We start from the raw sequence: 17,315 nt of genomic DNA, 5'->3' as shown, positions 1-17,315 counted from the left end.
CTGCTGAAGCGGAGGCCGCGCAGCCGGGGCCTCTTCGCTGCGGCTCCGCTCCCGCCCTCCCTCCGCCCGTCACGCTCGGTCGCGCCCTCCTCCCGCCCCGCCCCACCCCGCCCCGCCCCGCCGGCAGCCGGAGGCCTCGGGCCCGAGAGGAACCGGCGGCCCCGCTGGGCCTGGCGGTGCTGCGGTTGCTGTGCGGAGATTTCCACAGCTAGCGATCCGAAATTCACGGCGCCCCACGCTGGAGATGGGCGCCGCCTTCACGGCCCGCTGGGAGCAGGCTGTGCGAACTGCTGCCCTGGGGCTGGGCACAGAATCACGGAACGGCGAGTTGGAAGGGACCCGTAAGGATCGCCCAATCCACCCCTGGGGCCGCACGGGGCCGCCCAAAGCCGAGCCCTGTGTTGAGAGCGCTGCCCAAACGCTCCCTGAGCTCGGCAGCCCCAGTGCCATCCCATGCCCCGTCCCAGGGCTGTACCGCCCTCTCCGTTAACGTCCGTGTCAGTTCCCGACGTGATGCCCTCCCAGCACACACACACGTGGCACTGCAGCCGAAGCTACCGCGAAATGCTGGCCAGCTACTCAGGGGGTGCCGCGAAATCCCGAATATCTACATCAAGCAGATGGTGCTGCAGACCCGAAGCCTCCCAGAGTACGCACTCATCTGAAATCACGCTTGTTTATTCTGATTTTTTTTTTTTTTTCATTTAATGTTACATGGGTTGAGGGATTTTCACCCTTGTTCTGTGCTTGCACAGTTCACCTGTGGTTGGACTTGTGCAGAACCACCCTCATCTGTGCTTAAGGTTGATAAGACTTAAATATATCTGCTTTAGGATGAGGAGGGCTGAATCAGCCCTGCTGGGATTCTGAGCTGCCAATTCAGAGAAAGAGTTTAAATCTGAGGACATGGTCCTGAACTGCAAACTCTGTCATAAATGAATGATTACAGCTCTGTGTTCAGTACCATGCTCAGGCTGGGATCTGTTCTGTATTCCTCACAGGACTGGATAGCTCACCCTAGCCCTAAAGAGGTGGGTGAACATTGCCGTTCTCCTAAGGGACAGACAGGAATTGTAAAGGACTTTAGCCAAGAAGAACCTCCTAGAGAGGCTCCTGAGAAATGCTGTAGGCATGAGGAGAATGCAAGTTTCTTGCAAGAAAAACACCTTTGAAGGAGTTGGAGTGAGAGCTGAAGGCACTGTCACACTGTTTCCCCTTTCCACAAGATTCACAGTTTGCACTGAGAATCTCCTTTGCACTAAGAAGCTGTCCTGATGACGTGCGTGGATTTGCTGTTGAGGTAGGATTATATCCCTAAGTATAGCTACAGCCACAGCGGTAATTAGCTGTACACTGATTGACTTGGACATCTGAAAGACTAAAACCAGACACAACCTGTGCATACCCTCAGAAAAGATGCTGGACAGTATCCCAAAAAGATGGTGAAACAGTTTGTGCCACAGCCATTAGCCAGAGGCATATCACCCCCTAATTAGGCCAACTAGCCTGAGCAAGGCTGACATGGGGAGCTGATGGCAATTTCTTCCAGCTGCTCTCTGTGTGTTTGTTTTATTTTACAAGGGACAGCAGCTAAGATGATGCTGTGGTTACAGAGCATGACTGGTTCTGCTTTCACTTCCTGCATGGTTTTAGGCAAATCACTTCATACCTCTGCATTTTCTAAATCTTCCTCCAATACAAAATGTCTTCTCTCCCAAGAGATGCTCTGAAGCTTGAAGTCATTGCTTTTCGGTGACTTCCGTGTGGGATATGCTGTGAAAGCATTTGAAAGCAATTGAAAATGTTAAAGGGCTGCAGTATGGTGAGTCCCCCGAAACCCCTACGCTCCACAAGCATTACTTTGATTATGGTGCATGACTGAACAACAAAGAGGGCACTTTTAATCTATGCTTTCTAACAATATTGAACAAACTAAATGATAAAGCTTGGGGGGAGGTGGGGAGGAGGGCTAAGCTAGACTTGTTTAAATAAGGAATAAGCAAGACATTAAAACTTAGCTCTTCCTTGCTATCTTTATAGCAATAAATGATTCACCTAAGAAAAAATTGGAGACAAATGTTTGCGTGAGTTAATGGATCAAATGATACCTCTGAAGCTCTCCACTGTAATAGCTTAATCATCCGCAAGCAGGCTGCAACTGGCAGGCTGAGAAAAAATGGTGGCAGAGTGTTGTTCATGTAAATAAAGCCTGCACTGTCTGCCATTACAGAGCTGGCCTCAAGGAAGATGGAAACTTCACCAGGAGTCTCATCCAAAGACTGCTGGCATCAGCAGAAACTTCACTGTGCTGCCCAAAGACACGCAGTGGAGTGCTGTGAGCTGTGTTCTTCAGTGCCAGCAGCTGCTGGTAGTGCTCATTGGCTCTCTGGAATCTGGGCAATGGTGGGAGGAGCTGGGCAGCAAGCAGGGCTTGTGGAAAAGGGCAGCTCCCTGCAGGTCCATCCACCAGGGAATCCAGTTTCTCCTTTCCTCATAAACAGGAGAGTGAAGGCAGGTGAGATGCGCAGGAGCAGGAAATGCTGGCAGATGGCGGGCATTTAGGAGCTGCTTTAATTATGGGAATTGAAGAGAAATTTATGCACATAAATTTTTAATTGTTGCTTTTTTTAGAAAGGGGAAAAAAAAAACAACAGTGCTCAAAAGCAGCCCCTGATAGCAAAAGCTCTGGTCTGTGTGAACTGCTGACTCTAATCACTTCAAGGCAGAGAAAAAGAAAATGCTGTGCTTGTTAGAACCCCCTGGTTCTGCAGGGAAGTGTTTGTTTCCTTCCATCTGCTGCTTTTGCTGGGAAGGAAAATCAGCTTGTTCAGACACCAGGAAGTTCTTCAACATTTCAACAGCGAGCTGAGAATGCAGAAACAGCAACACGCATAAATAATCATACCTAAAAATATCCCGCATTCCAGTCACACGTATAACCCAGCCCTGGAACCATTTCCTCAGCATCAGCAGGCTGCCTGAAGCACGCAGATCCATGGGACGTGGGCAGGACGGGGCAGCTGTGGCAGCACATGCACGTGCCTGCCTCTCGCGCACTGTCGTGGTTTTTTCCTCCCAACAAAACATATTTTTTTGTTTGGTTGGTTGTTTTTGTTTTTTTTTGTTTTTTTTTTTTACTGGGATGACTCTGCTGTCTTTGTGCACTGCTCCTGCCAAAGCTGCTTGCAAAGGGGGTCAGAGCAAGAATGAAGACTGTTTGCAGTGCACAGAGACGCACTGAATTTCAGCCAAACGCCTTTGCAAAGTTCAGCGCTGGCCCCAGGGCTCTGTTAGCAGCACGGTGTGGTGCAGCTTCATCCAGCTCTGACCCGTGCTGCTGAAACCAGCTGGGCTGTAATTGCTGCCCGGTGCACGGGACCGATGGCTGTATCGCACTGACCAGTGGGAACAGAAGGAAAGCGGTCTCACCCGGAGCCATGGGGCGGGCGACAGCCTGTGGAAAAGCCTCGTCTCAGAACACTGCGTGACTCTCAGCTCTTTGCCCAGCACTGCAGCCACGGAAATACTTCTGTGCTCGCTGGATAACTGCTGCTGATGGAAACACACCGCACTTTCCATTTTTTTTTAGTCTCTGTGGCCTAAAACTCTTCCTGAGCTCAACCACAACCATCTGTGGCCCATCACAGCCGTCACTCTCCAGCCAAGCGCAAACCAAGCCAGCAGCTCTCAGCGCTCAGATGAGGCAGCATGGGCAGCACTCAGCCTTACCAGGTCATTTGAATTATTAAAATAAGCAGGAGCTGTGTGGGATGGGTGCTAGAAAGCAGTTTGTATTTCATTCTTCCTTTCTAATGAAAGCAGAAAGCCGTCTGACTTTGAAAGAAGAGCTTTTGCACCTCAACAAACCTCATACCTCTGAGCAAGGCTGCAAGGCGAGGTCGGGCACGTTCCTGTCACAGCGTGAAGAGAGCGGGAGCGGTGGAAGGAAGAAGGAAAGGAGGGAAAGGAAGGAAAGAAGGAAGGTCACTTTGGCGGGCGGCAGCACCGTGCCGCTCGGTGCTGGAGCAGCGCGCAGGGGTTGCAAGCAGCCGGCGGCCGGTCTGACTGAGGGAGGCGGAGCGCAGCGCGGCCGCGGAACCGTAGCTCATCATTTGTATTTATTTGCATAGACCTCTCACAGCCTGAGCACCTCGGTACTGGGCGCGCTGAACTGCTTCCCTCTGCGCTGATTCTACAGTTACCACGGAAGCGCTCTGAGATAAACTGAGAACCGGGCTGTGCCATCACGGCCGCCACCGCCCGCCCGCAGCCGTCGGGCAGAACTCGCGCGCACAGCGCTCTGCGCGCCGCGGAGCCGGGCTGACCGCCCACAGCGGGGCGGGGCGGGAGCGGCGCTAAAATGGCGGCGTAGGCGCGGCGCTCCGCCCGGCCTCACCATGAAGCTTATCATCCAGGAGACGTACGAGCGGGCGAGCGAGTGGGCCGCCAAGTACATCCGCAACCGCATCGTCCACTTCGCGCCCGGCCCTGGCCGCTTCTTCACGTTGGGACTGCCCACAGGTGGGTGGCGGCGGGACCGGGCGGGTTGTGAGGGGCTGAGCGGGGCGGGCTGACGGACGGACAGACGGACGGGCTGACGGCATGGCGTGTGTCCGCAGGCAGCACGCCGCTGGGCTGCTACAGAAAGCTGGTGGAGTACTACAAAAACGGGGACCTGTCCTTCAAGTACGTGAAAACCTTCAACATGGACGAGTACGTAGGTGAGTGGTTCGTGCGCGCCCCTTGCAGCCGGGATGCAGCGGGCGCTCCGCGCTGTGCCCTGGGGCTCGGAAGCAGAACGAGGGCGGGACGAAACGCGCATCGCCAGAGGGACGCAATGGGCGCCGTGTGAAACCGCGTGAAGCAGCGCGATGTCTGACCCGCACCGCACAGCCGGCCGGGTGCTGGGCGGCCGAGGATCCCGTTATCGCTGTAAGCGGAGATAACGGCTGCCGCTTTGCACCTTTGCACCCGGGCTGTGGAGCCGGCCCCGCAGGCGGCCCCAGCGCTGTGATAGCGGAGGGGCGGTTCGCTCTCGGAGCTGTGCTGAAATGGGCTCTTCAGAAGGATGGCTGGAGGGAGCCAAGAGCTCCAAAGGTGAAAAACTTGCAGGGTAATTATTTGCCAGTGATAAGTTATATACTGAGCGAGAAGTTTTTCCGTGAGCAGTTCAGCAGTGTCAGGAAATGGGCAGTTATGTGGGTTTGCAGCATTCGAGGAGAAAACTGAATGCAGTAGGTTATTTCCCAGACTTCTCTGTTGATTTTTAAATCATTTTTGTTAATGCCAACTGGGAGGTGGGCTGGAAAGGCAGTAAGAGGTGAGGCGCAGCGCATCCCTGCTCTTCTGGAACATCCTCTGTGTGTTAATACAAGGACACAGAACCACAGAATCACAGAACGTTACGGTTGAAAAGGACCATCATGATAACCCAGTTTCAGCCCCCCTGCTGAGTGCGGGGTTCCCAAACGTTAGGCACGGCTGGTGTAATTTTACTTATTTGAGGAAGCAAAACTTCTGAAAGTCGAGGGAGTTCTATAAGACAGATGGAGAAAACAGAGCTCTGTTGCCAGAGGCACCACAAGCCTGTGTAGGTGTTCTGCATTACAGGTGATGTTTTTCTGGCTGGTCCCAGCCCTGTGCGTGCTCTGTCAACAGGTCTCCCGAGGGACCATCCGGAAAGCTACCACTCCTTCATGTGGAACAACTTCTTCAAGCATGTTGATATCTCGGCAGAAAACGTTCACATTTTGGATGGAAATGCAGCTGATCTGCAGGCGGAGTGTGATGCGTTTGAGGATAAAATCAGAGCAGCTGGAGGAATTGAACTCTTTGTTGGAGGTGAACACTTGAAGGACTGGCAGTCTCTATGCACTGTCTTTCCTCCATCTCTCTTATTTATTATCTGGAGAAGACAAATAAGTCCAGGGGATGTGCAGTGAAGGCACCCCGTACACTTAGTATTACTGAGTGCTCGTGTGTGCTGGTAGCCTTGTTGTCTGACATCTCATTCCCCTGCTTAAATGTTTGAATTCAGGAAGGGAATTGCTCAGGAGGTGGTGAGCTGGAGAACCAGGCAGGGCTTGAATTTTATCCACTACAAAATGTGTTACAATAATTAGGGTAACAGGAAGCTGCTAGAAATAGTTATAGCCAACACAAGCAAGCTTTCCCCATCAGTTTGCCTTTAGATTCTGCTATATACTTTGCTTTATTGTTGTCCCAGTGCAACTGAGAAAGTCTCTGACTTCATAAGGAGCTTTTGCTACCATTATCAGAAGCAAATTTGAGCTCCAACAGAGAAATTGGAAGCATGTTTCTCAGATCTGTGTCTATTCTGGGGGGCGCTGAATGGCTCTGTAACAGGAGTGCTGCTGGTTCTGTTTCCTACAAAAACCATTTCAGCCAGTGACCTGCTTCTCAAACTGTCTCTGTCACAGGTATTGGCCCTGATGGTCACATCGCCTTCAATGAGCCTGGATCAAGTTTGGTGTCTAGGACGCGAGTGAAGACCTTGGCTATGGACACTATACTGGCTAATGCCAGGTTTTTTGATGGTGACCTCTCCAAAGTCCCCACGATGGCTTTGACAGTTGGAGTAGGCACTGTCATGGATGCCAGAGAGGTTAGGAAAACAACAGACACTACATACAGCAGCGCTAGAGCAGGGCTTTCTGAAATAACTGAAGGTCATCTTGGAGCAGTTATGCACCCTGCTGGTGTAAACCAGCCCACGTTTTTCCTGCCACAGATAGCTGAACACAATCTTCCTTTCTTGCATCCTGTACCACTACGGAAGGGCTCTTAATCTGCTTAATCTGCTTTCCAGTTGGTTTTTTTTTTTTTTGCTCTACTAACCCTAACATTTGTGTAACCCTGCAGTACAGTTGTGATTGCAGGGAGCTGGAAGGGCTTTTGGAGAATGGCTTCAGTTAAGGAGCTCATCTGGTGAAATAGCTGCAAGAACCCCTGCCTGACTCAATCTTATACCAGATGATGAAAGGCAAATGGAATAGCTTTTCACTGCACCTACACCTTGATTTGTACAAGTTAAGTCTGTATGTAGGTGCCTAATGGGAGCTCAAAGTGTCCAAATCACTAAAATTAGCCTCCAGGCTATGATAAATAAAATGTAGCTAAAGCAAACAGAACTTGTGACTGACTTTTGGGGGCATGACAGACCTTACTCCCCATTAGGGACTGGGCAGCTCGTTATTAGTTGGTGTGGGTTTGCTCTCAGCAAGTCTTCTGGACTCTAACTGCCATCTTCTTGCCTTGGAATCCAGGTGATGATTCTCATCACAGGAGCCCACAAAGCCTTTGCTTTGTACAAAGCCATCGAGGAAGGTGTCAACCACATGTGGACAGTATCTGCCTTCCAGCAGCACCCCCAGACCGTGTTTGTGTGTGACGAGGATGCTACGCTGGAACTGAAAGTTAAGACAGTGAAGTACTTTAAAGGTGAGTCTGTGACCAGGGCAGGCAGTGGTTGCACTTCTTTTTTCAGTGGCAGACGCCATGATTTTTGTTAAATGCTTGTTTAATCTCCCAAAAACTCCCAAAAGAGAACACTCTTCCAAGACAACAGCTGAAACGTAGAGCACTGAGGCTGTCAGTCACTTCTCACTTATCTCTGTGGCCGGGGGACAAAGGAGCACAGATTTGACTAATACCTAATTTCATTAGCATGCAATGAATGAAAATTTTGCTTTATTATGTCTACTGAAGTCATCTTTTTACCTGCCACATCAGGTTTAATGTTGGTTCATAACAAGCTCGTGGAACCCTTATACAGCATGAAGGAGACAGAAGCACAAAGAAGCCACTCTAAGAAGCCTTACAGTGATTAATCTCTCACTGCCTAGAGTAACTCTGAGCCATCTTTTTATGTAGAAAACCAGCTGCAAAGAAAGGGAATTGCTGCAGAAATTCATCTTGTCTTTGTTCTTCAATTAGCAAGTACCTGCTTTAATTAACCAAACGAGGATGTGATCCACTGTGCTGTGTTCCACAAATCTCCACCAACATATTCTCTGAAGGCAAAACCAGTGGAGAATCAGTTGTTTAAGCAAAGAGGCAGTTATAGTTGTTTGGACTGGAGGCACCAAAACAAATGTGAAAACACAATGGGTGATCACTTTGGAATGTATTCTTTGCAGTTCTGTCAAACACATCTGTGTGTCACTGCCCCTCAAAACGCTCCGAAGTTACACTCCCATAAAACGGGAATGGTTCTTGTTCAGCCCAGAGAAGAGAAAGTATCAGCACAGCTTAACAGTAGCCTGCTTCATAGCTATGAGTAAGCCATCTAGAAATAGAAACAGTGCTCTGCTGCAGTGCACAGGAGGAGAGATAAGGGACAGTGGGGCACGAACTGAAATGACATTGACATTGGATATAATGAAAACGTTTCCCTGTGAGGACAGTCCAGGCAGAGGAGACAGTTACAGTTCCACAGAGGTGTGCAGTCTCGATCTGATGGAAGTTTTCAGGACCAAACTGCCCTGGCTGAACCCAGCATGGAGCCAGATGTAAGGAGATCCCAACAAAAGGGATGCAGCAATTCCCAGTGCAGTGCCATTAATGCAGTGAATGGTTGGCTCATGAATCTGTGATTTTGTTGCCACCATTCTAAAAGAGGCCTTACACATTCAGTTTCAAGGTACAACTTTATACGCAGTGGTGCTTTATGATCTTCAGCAGAGTAGATTTCTTCACAACAAACATTAAATTACTTCTGTTTGTGCTCCTCAGTGCTCTGTGACTTGTGTTGGGCAGAGCCTGAGGCAGCGAGTTCTCGCTCTCCATTTCATGTGCTTCCAGGAAATGTCAGGTAATCCTCAAAGGAAACGTTCTGTTCCCTGAGCTCAGCGTGTGCTTAATTACAAAGCGCCCCCACAGAGGTGGGCAAGAGCCTGAACAGCCAAAGCCCACTTGGTCCTTCTGTGGTAAGATCTAAACAAGATCAGTGCAAGCCAGACTGGGGAGCATGCGTTGTCTTTGTCCAAGAAGTTTGTTACAGAGCTGTTCATCTATAACTTTCTACAGTAAAAGTGTTATTTTTCTCCAGTTGCTCTGACTGTCTGTGTTGCTTGGTTTCTCTGCGAAACATGGAACAACTTATGTGTCTGAATGGGAGCTGTGATGGCATATTTGAGTAGCAGCAACAAAGCCCAAAAGGGTGTGTTGTTCTGAACAAGGCTTTCTGTCACCCAGAACCAAGAACTGGAAGAAGTAGCTGCTGTGGCTCCATACCTTAAGGGCCCAACTCCTTGGCTGCTCTCTGCTGGTAGGCATCCCACACAACCGGCCGGGCAGGCAGTGGCTGTCTGTCTCCTTTGGGCCGGGTGGGGGGTGGGGAAAGAGTGGGAATTTCTACAGGAAAAAGGAGGTCTCAGCTCTCTACCAGTACCATCAAATGTCTGTAATTAAGCACAGTCTTTCTGTGTGCGCATGGAAATGAGGAGGCAGCGTTCTGTGAGAGGAAAAAATAGCCTCAAGGAAAAAACTGTGCTGTGTTAGTGGTGTTGCTCGCCTGGCCCTGATTGATGAAGACAGGATGAGGTTTGAGCTGTTCTGCCTCTGCACTGCCAGCTGTTTGTCCTGTGAGCACACTCACCTGCTCAGCTGTTGTGGAGAGGCTCAGTCCTTCTGTGCCTGTTAAGCACAGGAGCTGCAGCCCAGGGCCGCTGAGTGCCCAGCAGCCACAGGAACATTGGCTGCTGCTCTGCACCTCTGTCCTTGGAGAAGGGACCTGCGGTGCCTCTATACACCTGAGATCCAGCAGCATTGCCTCCAGGCAGAGAATGATAAATGCACACTTCATCCTGGGCCAAGCACTCCTTGTCTGCCCACGTAATCTGCACAGCAAGAAGAAAGTGCTTTCCAAAGCAGGTTCCTGGTCACAGAGTTCAGGTGCTGTGTTAACAACTGGGGCAGAGTGCAAACTACTGTGGGAGTGCAGCACAAAGCTGGCTGCATCCCACTTGTTGTTTCCATGGCAGCTTTATGACTGCCACCACATCCATCACTTACAGGCCCGGATGTCCCCCAAAAAACCAAGGTAACTTTGCTCTGAGGGCACCGAGCTTACAGAAACGTGCAAAGTTCCTCAGCAGGATGCCCCAGGCATCAAGCTCACACAAAAGTTTTGAGCTCTGCTGCATTCACTCAAGAGACCTCGAGTGTCCCAGCCCTGCAGTGTGAGAGCACCAGAGCCCAGCACCACAGCTGTACCACACACCAACAGCTGCTTTACACGAGTGCCATAACGAAGACAAACAGGAAGACAACTGTATTTGCTGTCTTAAAGTGAATTTAGTGCATGTGAAAGGTGCAGAAAATACAAGTAAACCATACACAATGTAAACTTGTTCTACACACACCATCCTACAGCCTAAATCAAGGCAGGAAATCCACCCTTACTACTTTAATCACTGCCAATTTGAATAGAGACTTTTCCTCTGCAAAAGGAACTACATCAACACTCATTTTGGCCAGGTGTTTAACTAAAATTTATTTACTATCAATCAAAACCGAGTTTGAACAGTTTTCAAGCTCCTGAGCTATCCATCCAGACCTGCTGTTTGCTTTAAAGAGTTTGAATTCCAAAATAAATTTTTAGATCATTCTGTAAGCAGGAAAAAAAAAAATAAATCAGTGTTTCTCTCCAGCAATTACTTCCATGTTCCCAAAACAGCTTGCTGAGCTTTTAGGGGAAACCATGTTTTTTGAAATATTTAAAGGGCAAGAACAGCAGAAATGAGGCATCTGGCCCAGAACCAACAGCATCAACTAATCAAATTCCTTACAAGAAGATTTTGTAAACAAGTTAATGTCTGGTGAGAAAGAAATTTGAATTCTTTAAGGTACTAAAAACTCTCACTGATCCAGGCCGTCTATGCACAGAACTGTCTGGTATTACTGTCGCTGGCCAGACTCAGATCACCCTCCAGCGCTCAGTGAGGACCGGCAGCGAGGCGCACAGCACTGCAGCACTCAGCAGGGTGAGCCCCACTCCAGCAGCTGTCAGTCAGTTCTGCCAATGCGTTCAGTGAACAACACAGCACTGCAGCCAGTGAAAGGAGTCAGGGATCAGCGCCTTCACTGCCACTGCCAGCAGAGCAGCAGTGAGCTGCTGCCACAGAAACAGGCAGGAAATGCAGGAGGCGGCGGGCCCAGCCCCTGAACACAGCCCTGTGCTGCTTCACAACGCTTTCCCTTTCCAAGCAGCGTAACTAACAGCTCCAGAGCGAGCTCTGCACCTGGAATGGCGCTGCCCCAAACAGCGGGAGCCAGCTGACATCCCTGGAAAGCAAACCTCCTCAGGAGGCCACTCCAGAAACATTGCTGCCATTCGGGAGCTGTACGAGGGGCACCTCTTGGTACAGACGTCCCATTCTGTTCTCACTTCTTGGTTGCGTTTCTCTTTATCACTGGATGTTACTATTAGGACTTTCAACAGGAACCTTGACCACAGGGTGGGTAAAATGGCCTCCTTTGGTTCTGGCAACAGAAGGGTTGTGCAAGGATCCTGCAGTGCGAGGTGGTATTGTTCTTCTATGGCATCAGAGCACTGAAAATCAAACAGCTTTGACAAAAAAAGGAAAGCATCTGTCTCTGGTTTCTTCAGCATCTGTTGCTAGAGAAGAATACTAGTTTTCATCTTCCCAGAACTCACCATCAATTTGCATAGCTTGAAACAATCTGCAAAACAGTCACAAATTTACATCAGAATAGAAAATAAAGTAAAAAGAAAACATAAAAAAGCAAAAGCAGGTTTCATAATTTTTATCAGTAGCATACAACACTGACATAAAACATGCTGCAGTTCCCAAGGTCAGTTAAAAGAAGCCACTTTGCATTTGTACAGTGCTTCACAGAGGGTCTTACAGCACCTTATGGACATGAAATGTCAAGAAATCTTGGAAAATAATGATCCAAGCTGCATTAAAAGTTACCAGCATGCTGCAATTCCCAGTTGGTTTTTAGCAGCATATCAGCAGCAGCCAAGCCTGCCTGCTCCAAACAGCTGAGTGTCACCTGAGCAGACAGCGCTGGGCAAACAACTACAGCACAACAGGGGGAACAAAATGAAAGAGAATGGGTTTTTCTTGTGAAACAGTTCATCTTTGTCGAGAGAGGTAAAAGCTAAGCTCCAAGGACAGCAGGAGACGCAGGGAGAAAAAAAATTGGAGAGGAAAATTGGGTAGGAAGTGAAAAAATTGTTGTTGGGACAGGAAAAAGTGCTGAGAAACGAGGTTCAAGAACAAGAGAAAAATCCCGCCAGCCACACTGATGGACAGAAGCAGAGCAACGAAAACGCTGCTGTTCTGGAATGTGCATCTGACAGAACCCAGCACCTGCAGTGCAGCACTGGAGGAAACACACAGAGACACGTACCGATCAAAGCACGGGGAAGACGGGTCATTGAAGTGCTTGTATGGGTTCACCCTGGACAGGGAAGCCATACAGAGCCAGCAGAAGTACTGCATGCAGCCAGTACACGTCATTTTGTTACAGCCATCTAGTTTCTGGCAGGGAAAAGAAAAGAAACAATGAGGTGTTTGCACGTCAGGCCTCAAAACCACAATGCTCAGGGCTGCATCGTGCCCTGACCATCACAGCAGTGATGTTTTCCACAGCTGGGAGAACTGGGGGGTCGCAGAGTCGAGGCTCAGCTGTGGCACCACTGGAAACTCCTGTTTATCTGAAGCTATTTGTGTATTACCAGTTGCAGTCTGAAAAGGTCTAAAACACCTGGAAAGGGTTCACGTGGATCCACGCTGAGTCAGCCTGGATCTTCTCAGCACTGAACCATCAGCTGCTGCCTCTGACCAGTGCCACCATTTTGCCAGTGGGCAAAACAGCTCACGGCCCTGACTATAAACCATGACCTCCCTCTCTGTATACTGCGGACAGAAGGGCAAAGGTCTCCTTGCCAGCTGCTAGAAATGTGCTTTCACTGGTGAGCTCAGACACTGGGAGTAAATCTCTGAGCTGATGCAAATACAGAATGACTTCGCCTTTTGCATTCATTTCCATCAGGAGTTACTGTGATCCCAGCCTCTCCCCCTCCACCACCACTCACCTCTATAGGAGTACTGCAGCAAGGGCAGGACTTGGAGTTCTTTTCCAGCCATTCTTTGCTCTCCATCTCCTCGAGAGCTTTCTGGATCACTCGTTTGCCATAGCGCTGCTCCAAAAATCTTTTGGTTGCCTCATCGGCTTCTAAATATTCATTACGCAGATCCATCAATTTCTCTGCAGAGTGAAACAAAGAAACAGCTTTTGCACTGCATTACAGGAGGAAGTACAGCTAACAGCATATAAAGCATTCTCACAGGAAACCAGCATCGTTCATTAAAGAGTGAAAGAAAGAGTTAAAGAAGACGAATATTAAGACCTCTGCCCCTCATTCAACAACTTTACAGTGCTTGATCATAAAGAGAAATTCAGTGAAATTAGAACAAGTCTAAGATGTAAATTGAACTGAAAACCAGAAGTTTTTTTTTGAACACAAAGTTATTGCAATGCCACTTGATTCCAAGGCCACGTGGCCTATGAAGTGTCACCTGAGCACGTACAGAAAGAGCAGAAAGAAGTGGATTCACAGGAAAGGGTAAAAAAAGGGCACAAATAAATGAAGGCATTCTGCCCTCTGAATTTGGCAGTCAGTAGTTCAGGGACTTCCTGATCTGTGCAGTGCCACGAAAGCGGGATCTTTTAATCGCCAGCAACAGACCTACCTAAAGGAACCTGTCCTAGCTCAGGAGCCGACCAGCCTCCCTGTTTAAATTCTGACTTCCAGCCTTTTTCACACGACACCCAGTTAACTGCTTCGGGGTCCTGGCACGCAGTGACTCACCTGCAGTGATTTTACACGGCGAGACCCCATGGTAGGTCATCTTGCACAGAGTGCAGAACGCGTAGTTGCAGCAGGAGCAGATGCCCATGGTGCAGCCCGGCTCCTGCATGACGGGTGTCTGGCAGCCCGGCCGCGGGCAGTACACAACGTCTGCCATCAGGTCCAGGGTGGACTGCAGCAGCAGGCGGTCATAGCGTGCAAACAGCTGCTCTCCGACCAACTCCTTCACCTAACAAAGACCAAGGGAGGGTTATCTGCCTTTGGAACTCTGTTACCTACGACAAGAAATGTTAAATAGATGAAAAAGTACAGCTGGCGTGAATTCAGTCTGGATCCTCCGAGCGAGGCCACAAAATTACTGCTAGAAAAGCTATTCTGGTAACAGCTAAACAATCGAAAGAACAAACACACAGCACAAATAGGAGGGACATCAGTTCAGGCCTCTGACCAATGCCACCGCTCTGCCAGCAGGCAAAACATGCTCCCCATGATCCAGCTGTAACCTGGAGGAACGCGTGTGGCTCAGAGAGAGGATTTCCCTGGGCCATGCCAACCGTTAAAAGCCAGACTGTGCTCCACAGTGCTGGGCTCACACAGCCCTCGCCGCCACCGCTCGCATCCCTTACCTGACCAGGAGTAGCAACAGAAGAACACTTCGGTTCTGGACAGTTGAGGCAGTGGACCTGACCATCCCTGATCTGAATTTCAAAGTAGTCCTTCAGGCAAGCTTTGCAGTACACGTGGCTGCACTCGGTGAAGTACATGCATTCCCTGCCCAGCTTCTCACAGAAGCAAATATTGCACAAGTACATCTTACTGTTAAAGCACTTCCTTCTCTGAGCCTGATCAAAGTCCAGGATCTCCCGAATCAGGCTGGACAAAGATTCCACATCTTGTACAGCTCTTTCATCAATTTCTTCTTCAGCTGCAGCACAGCCCACTGCACCACCACAATCCTCGGCATCCTGAGGGACCGAAGGCGTCCTGCCCTGTGTGTTCCCTTGTTGGCACATTTTTAGCTCGTACGGGGAGGAAATATTCAGGTAGCTCAATGTTTCTTCCTTCAGAAACTGCATCCAGGCAAACAAGACCACACAGCCTCGGTTCTCTTCCCACAGGTTGTCTAAATGCTTGCAAAGAGCGCTGAGCTAGGAAAGAAAAAGCATTTCAGGTTTCAGTGAGCTCTGAGAACTCGTGGCAGCCCTCCTCCCTTCTCCCATGGTCCTCCTTTAATGCAAATTTACATCTCAAATCCCAAAACTTTTAGGTAATGTGTAAAAGACATAAAAATAATGTTCACAGACTTTGAACTCTCAGAAGGGTAACCAAGTAAGAAAAGAGCCAAGTGAAAGACAGATGGCATCACACAAGTCTCAATTTTAGTTGCATCTACCATGTTGACATCCAGCAGAGCGCTGCTAATTCTGCACTCACGACCACAAAAGCTCTGCTAGAACGTCAGAAGTGATTCACCAACCTGTGCTGGGGAAAGCCATTTGCTGCTGAGGGTAAACGCAGGCGGGGAGGTTGATGGGTAGTCCGGCGGGAGCTCAAAATTCAGCACAAGCGGAGGCAGAAAGCAAACGGTGCATTCAAACCCCCTGCCCTGGGGACTCTCTGTGGAATTGCCTGAGCCAAAGCCAATGGAGACAACGTGAGACATAACAAAAAGATGAGAACCAAAGGATGGCACAGACGGCCTCTCTGTCCGTTTGATGAATTTCTCATTTTAAAATCATTTATTCCACCCTAAATAAGGGTGCATTAAGCGCCGTGAGGTTGTGTGGGGTTAAACCAATAAACAGGAGTGCTGTGAAATACCAGATCCTGCAGGAACCGAGGACAAGGAAAAAAACACCCCCGGGGGAACAATAAATACATGAACTTAATTACCCCAAAGAAATGCTACGACTCGGCTCGAGTTTTGAATCTCAGTGGAGAGGCTGCATCCAAAAGGTGAGAGTGCCCACCCTGACACAACCCCAGCAGTGCCACAGACACGAGGAGGGATCCCGCACAGCTCTGTCACCTAAATATTCCTACAGCCTCTGAGAGCATCTGAGAAGGCCCCAGGAAACTACCTGGTGAAATTCAACTTAAAGACAACGGAAGCCGCCACAACTCACCGCTCACAAAAACTTTGAAGTTTTGGGGCAGCTCCAAACAAATTCTGGTTTCTCCTCCTTGTGCTGACTCGGCTCTCTTAAACTCATCTTCCTCATAGATGCTGGCCAGCGCCAGCAGCTCATCCTCCTGAGCTTCTCTGTCTTCTGAAGACATTTAAGGTGTCTGTGGGGTTAACAGCGCTCTATAGCATCAACTGAGTTCACGCATCCCATCCAAACTGCGCGCCTGTTTGACACCTCCACAGGAAGAGTCAGAAACCAAAGCAGCCGATACGAACACAGAACGCGATTACACTTCTTTTATGAATTGAAAAAAAAAGCGTTGGTAACTTTACAGAATGGGAAACACCGACAGAACGTGGAGGACTTAAAAAGCAAACGGCCGTCAGCGGCTGAGAACAGCTGCAAGAACAGCAGCGAAATACAGCAAAGGGAAAAGCGGCAGCGGGACATCGCACAGCGACTGGAAGGGAAAACAGAGCAGAAAAGAAGAGAAACGCATTAGGAACAGAATCGCTCGAGCAGCGTTCCAGAAAGGCACGTTTACGACAAAGTTTCTGAATACCTCCGTAAGAAGCTCCGAACCCCACGCGGGCGCCGCGCGCTCCGGCCGGCAGGGGGCGCCGTGTGCCCGGCACAGCCGCAGCGCGGTCCCGCAGCGCTCCGCGCGTCGCGCACAAAACGCCGGCCGGGCTGTCAGTGCACGGCGCTGCGGCACCGCCCGGCTGCGGCCACGCGCACGGAGCCGCGGGGATCGAAGTCCCCCCGCCACAGCTCCGCCAGACGCCGCGCCCGGGAGGGTTCGCTCAACGGCCGCCGCGGAGTCCCGACCCGCTGCGCCCCGGCGCCGCTCCCGCCGGGCAGAAACGTAACCGGAGCGAGCCGGGAACAGAAAGCCTCCCGCCGCGCTCCCGCACGGGCGGGGCAGAGTTCGGAGGCCGCGGTGACGGCGCCCGGCGGGGCCGCGGCCGCACGAGGCACCCCGCAGCACCGGCCGACCCCCCGGCACCGCCCGCTCTTCCTCACGGCCGCCCCCGGTTACCTCAGCCGCGTGGCGGCCGCGCGGCCCGAGGGACGCGGAACGGGGCGCCGCCGGCTCCGCAGCGGACGGGACGCGCGAACCGAAAAGGACCGGCGGACGGCGGAGGCCCCGGCCCGGCCGCGCCACTGACAGCGCTGAGCGCCCAGCTCCGCCCGCCGCGCTCCGCCCCCCCCCACAGCGCCCCCCGGCGGCCGGGAGGAACGCGGGGTCCCTCGCGAGGCGCCGCGGCCGGGCGAGCGGCAGAAACAACTGCGCGTGTGGACGGAAGGCGCCGCGAGCA

General features: G+C 50.7%; 2 protein-coding genes across 2 annotated transcripts; one reads left to right on the top strand and one right to left on the bottom strand.

The window, feature by feature from the left end:
- Positions 1–4,397: 4,397 nt before the first annotated feature.
- Positions 4,398–7,850, top strand: GNPDA1 (glucosamine-6-phosphate deaminase 1; the record flags this gene model as incomplete). Its single annotated transcript, XM_079542408.1, has 6 exons — positions 4,398–4,525; positions 4,624–4,721; positions 5,659–5,841; positions 6,441–6,625; positions 7,287–7,461; positions 7,753–7,850. The coding sequence occupies 6 exons, from the start codon at positions 4,398–4,400 to the stop codon at positions 7,848–7,850; spliced, it is 867 nt and encodes a 288-aa protein (XP_079398534.1).
- A 3,804-nt stretch (positions 7,851–11,654) lies between these two features.
- RNF14 (ring finger protein 14) lies at positions 11,655–16,147 on the bottom strand (the record flags this gene model as incomplete). Its single annotated transcript, XM_079542329.1, has 7 exons — positions 11,655–11,706; positions 12,403–12,533; positions 13,091–13,263; positions 13,868–14,096; positions 14,494–15,015; positions 15,345–15,496; positions 15,994–16,147. 7 exons carry the CDS (start codon positions 16,145–16,147, stop codon positions 11,655–11,657), a joined length of 1,413 nt encoding a protein of 470 aa, XP_079398455.1.
- Positions 16,148–17,315: the final 1,168 nt, after the last annotated feature.

This window comes from Tetrao urogallus (genome assembly GCF_951394365.1).
Source record: "Tetrao urogallus genome assembly, chromosome: 14".
Lineage (NCBI taxonomy): Eukaryota > Metazoa > Chordata > Aves > Galliformes > Phasianidae > Tetrao > Tetrao urogallus.
Note: the sequence above shows the minus strand (reverse complement) of the source record. Positions and strands in the feature narration are given on the sequence as shown.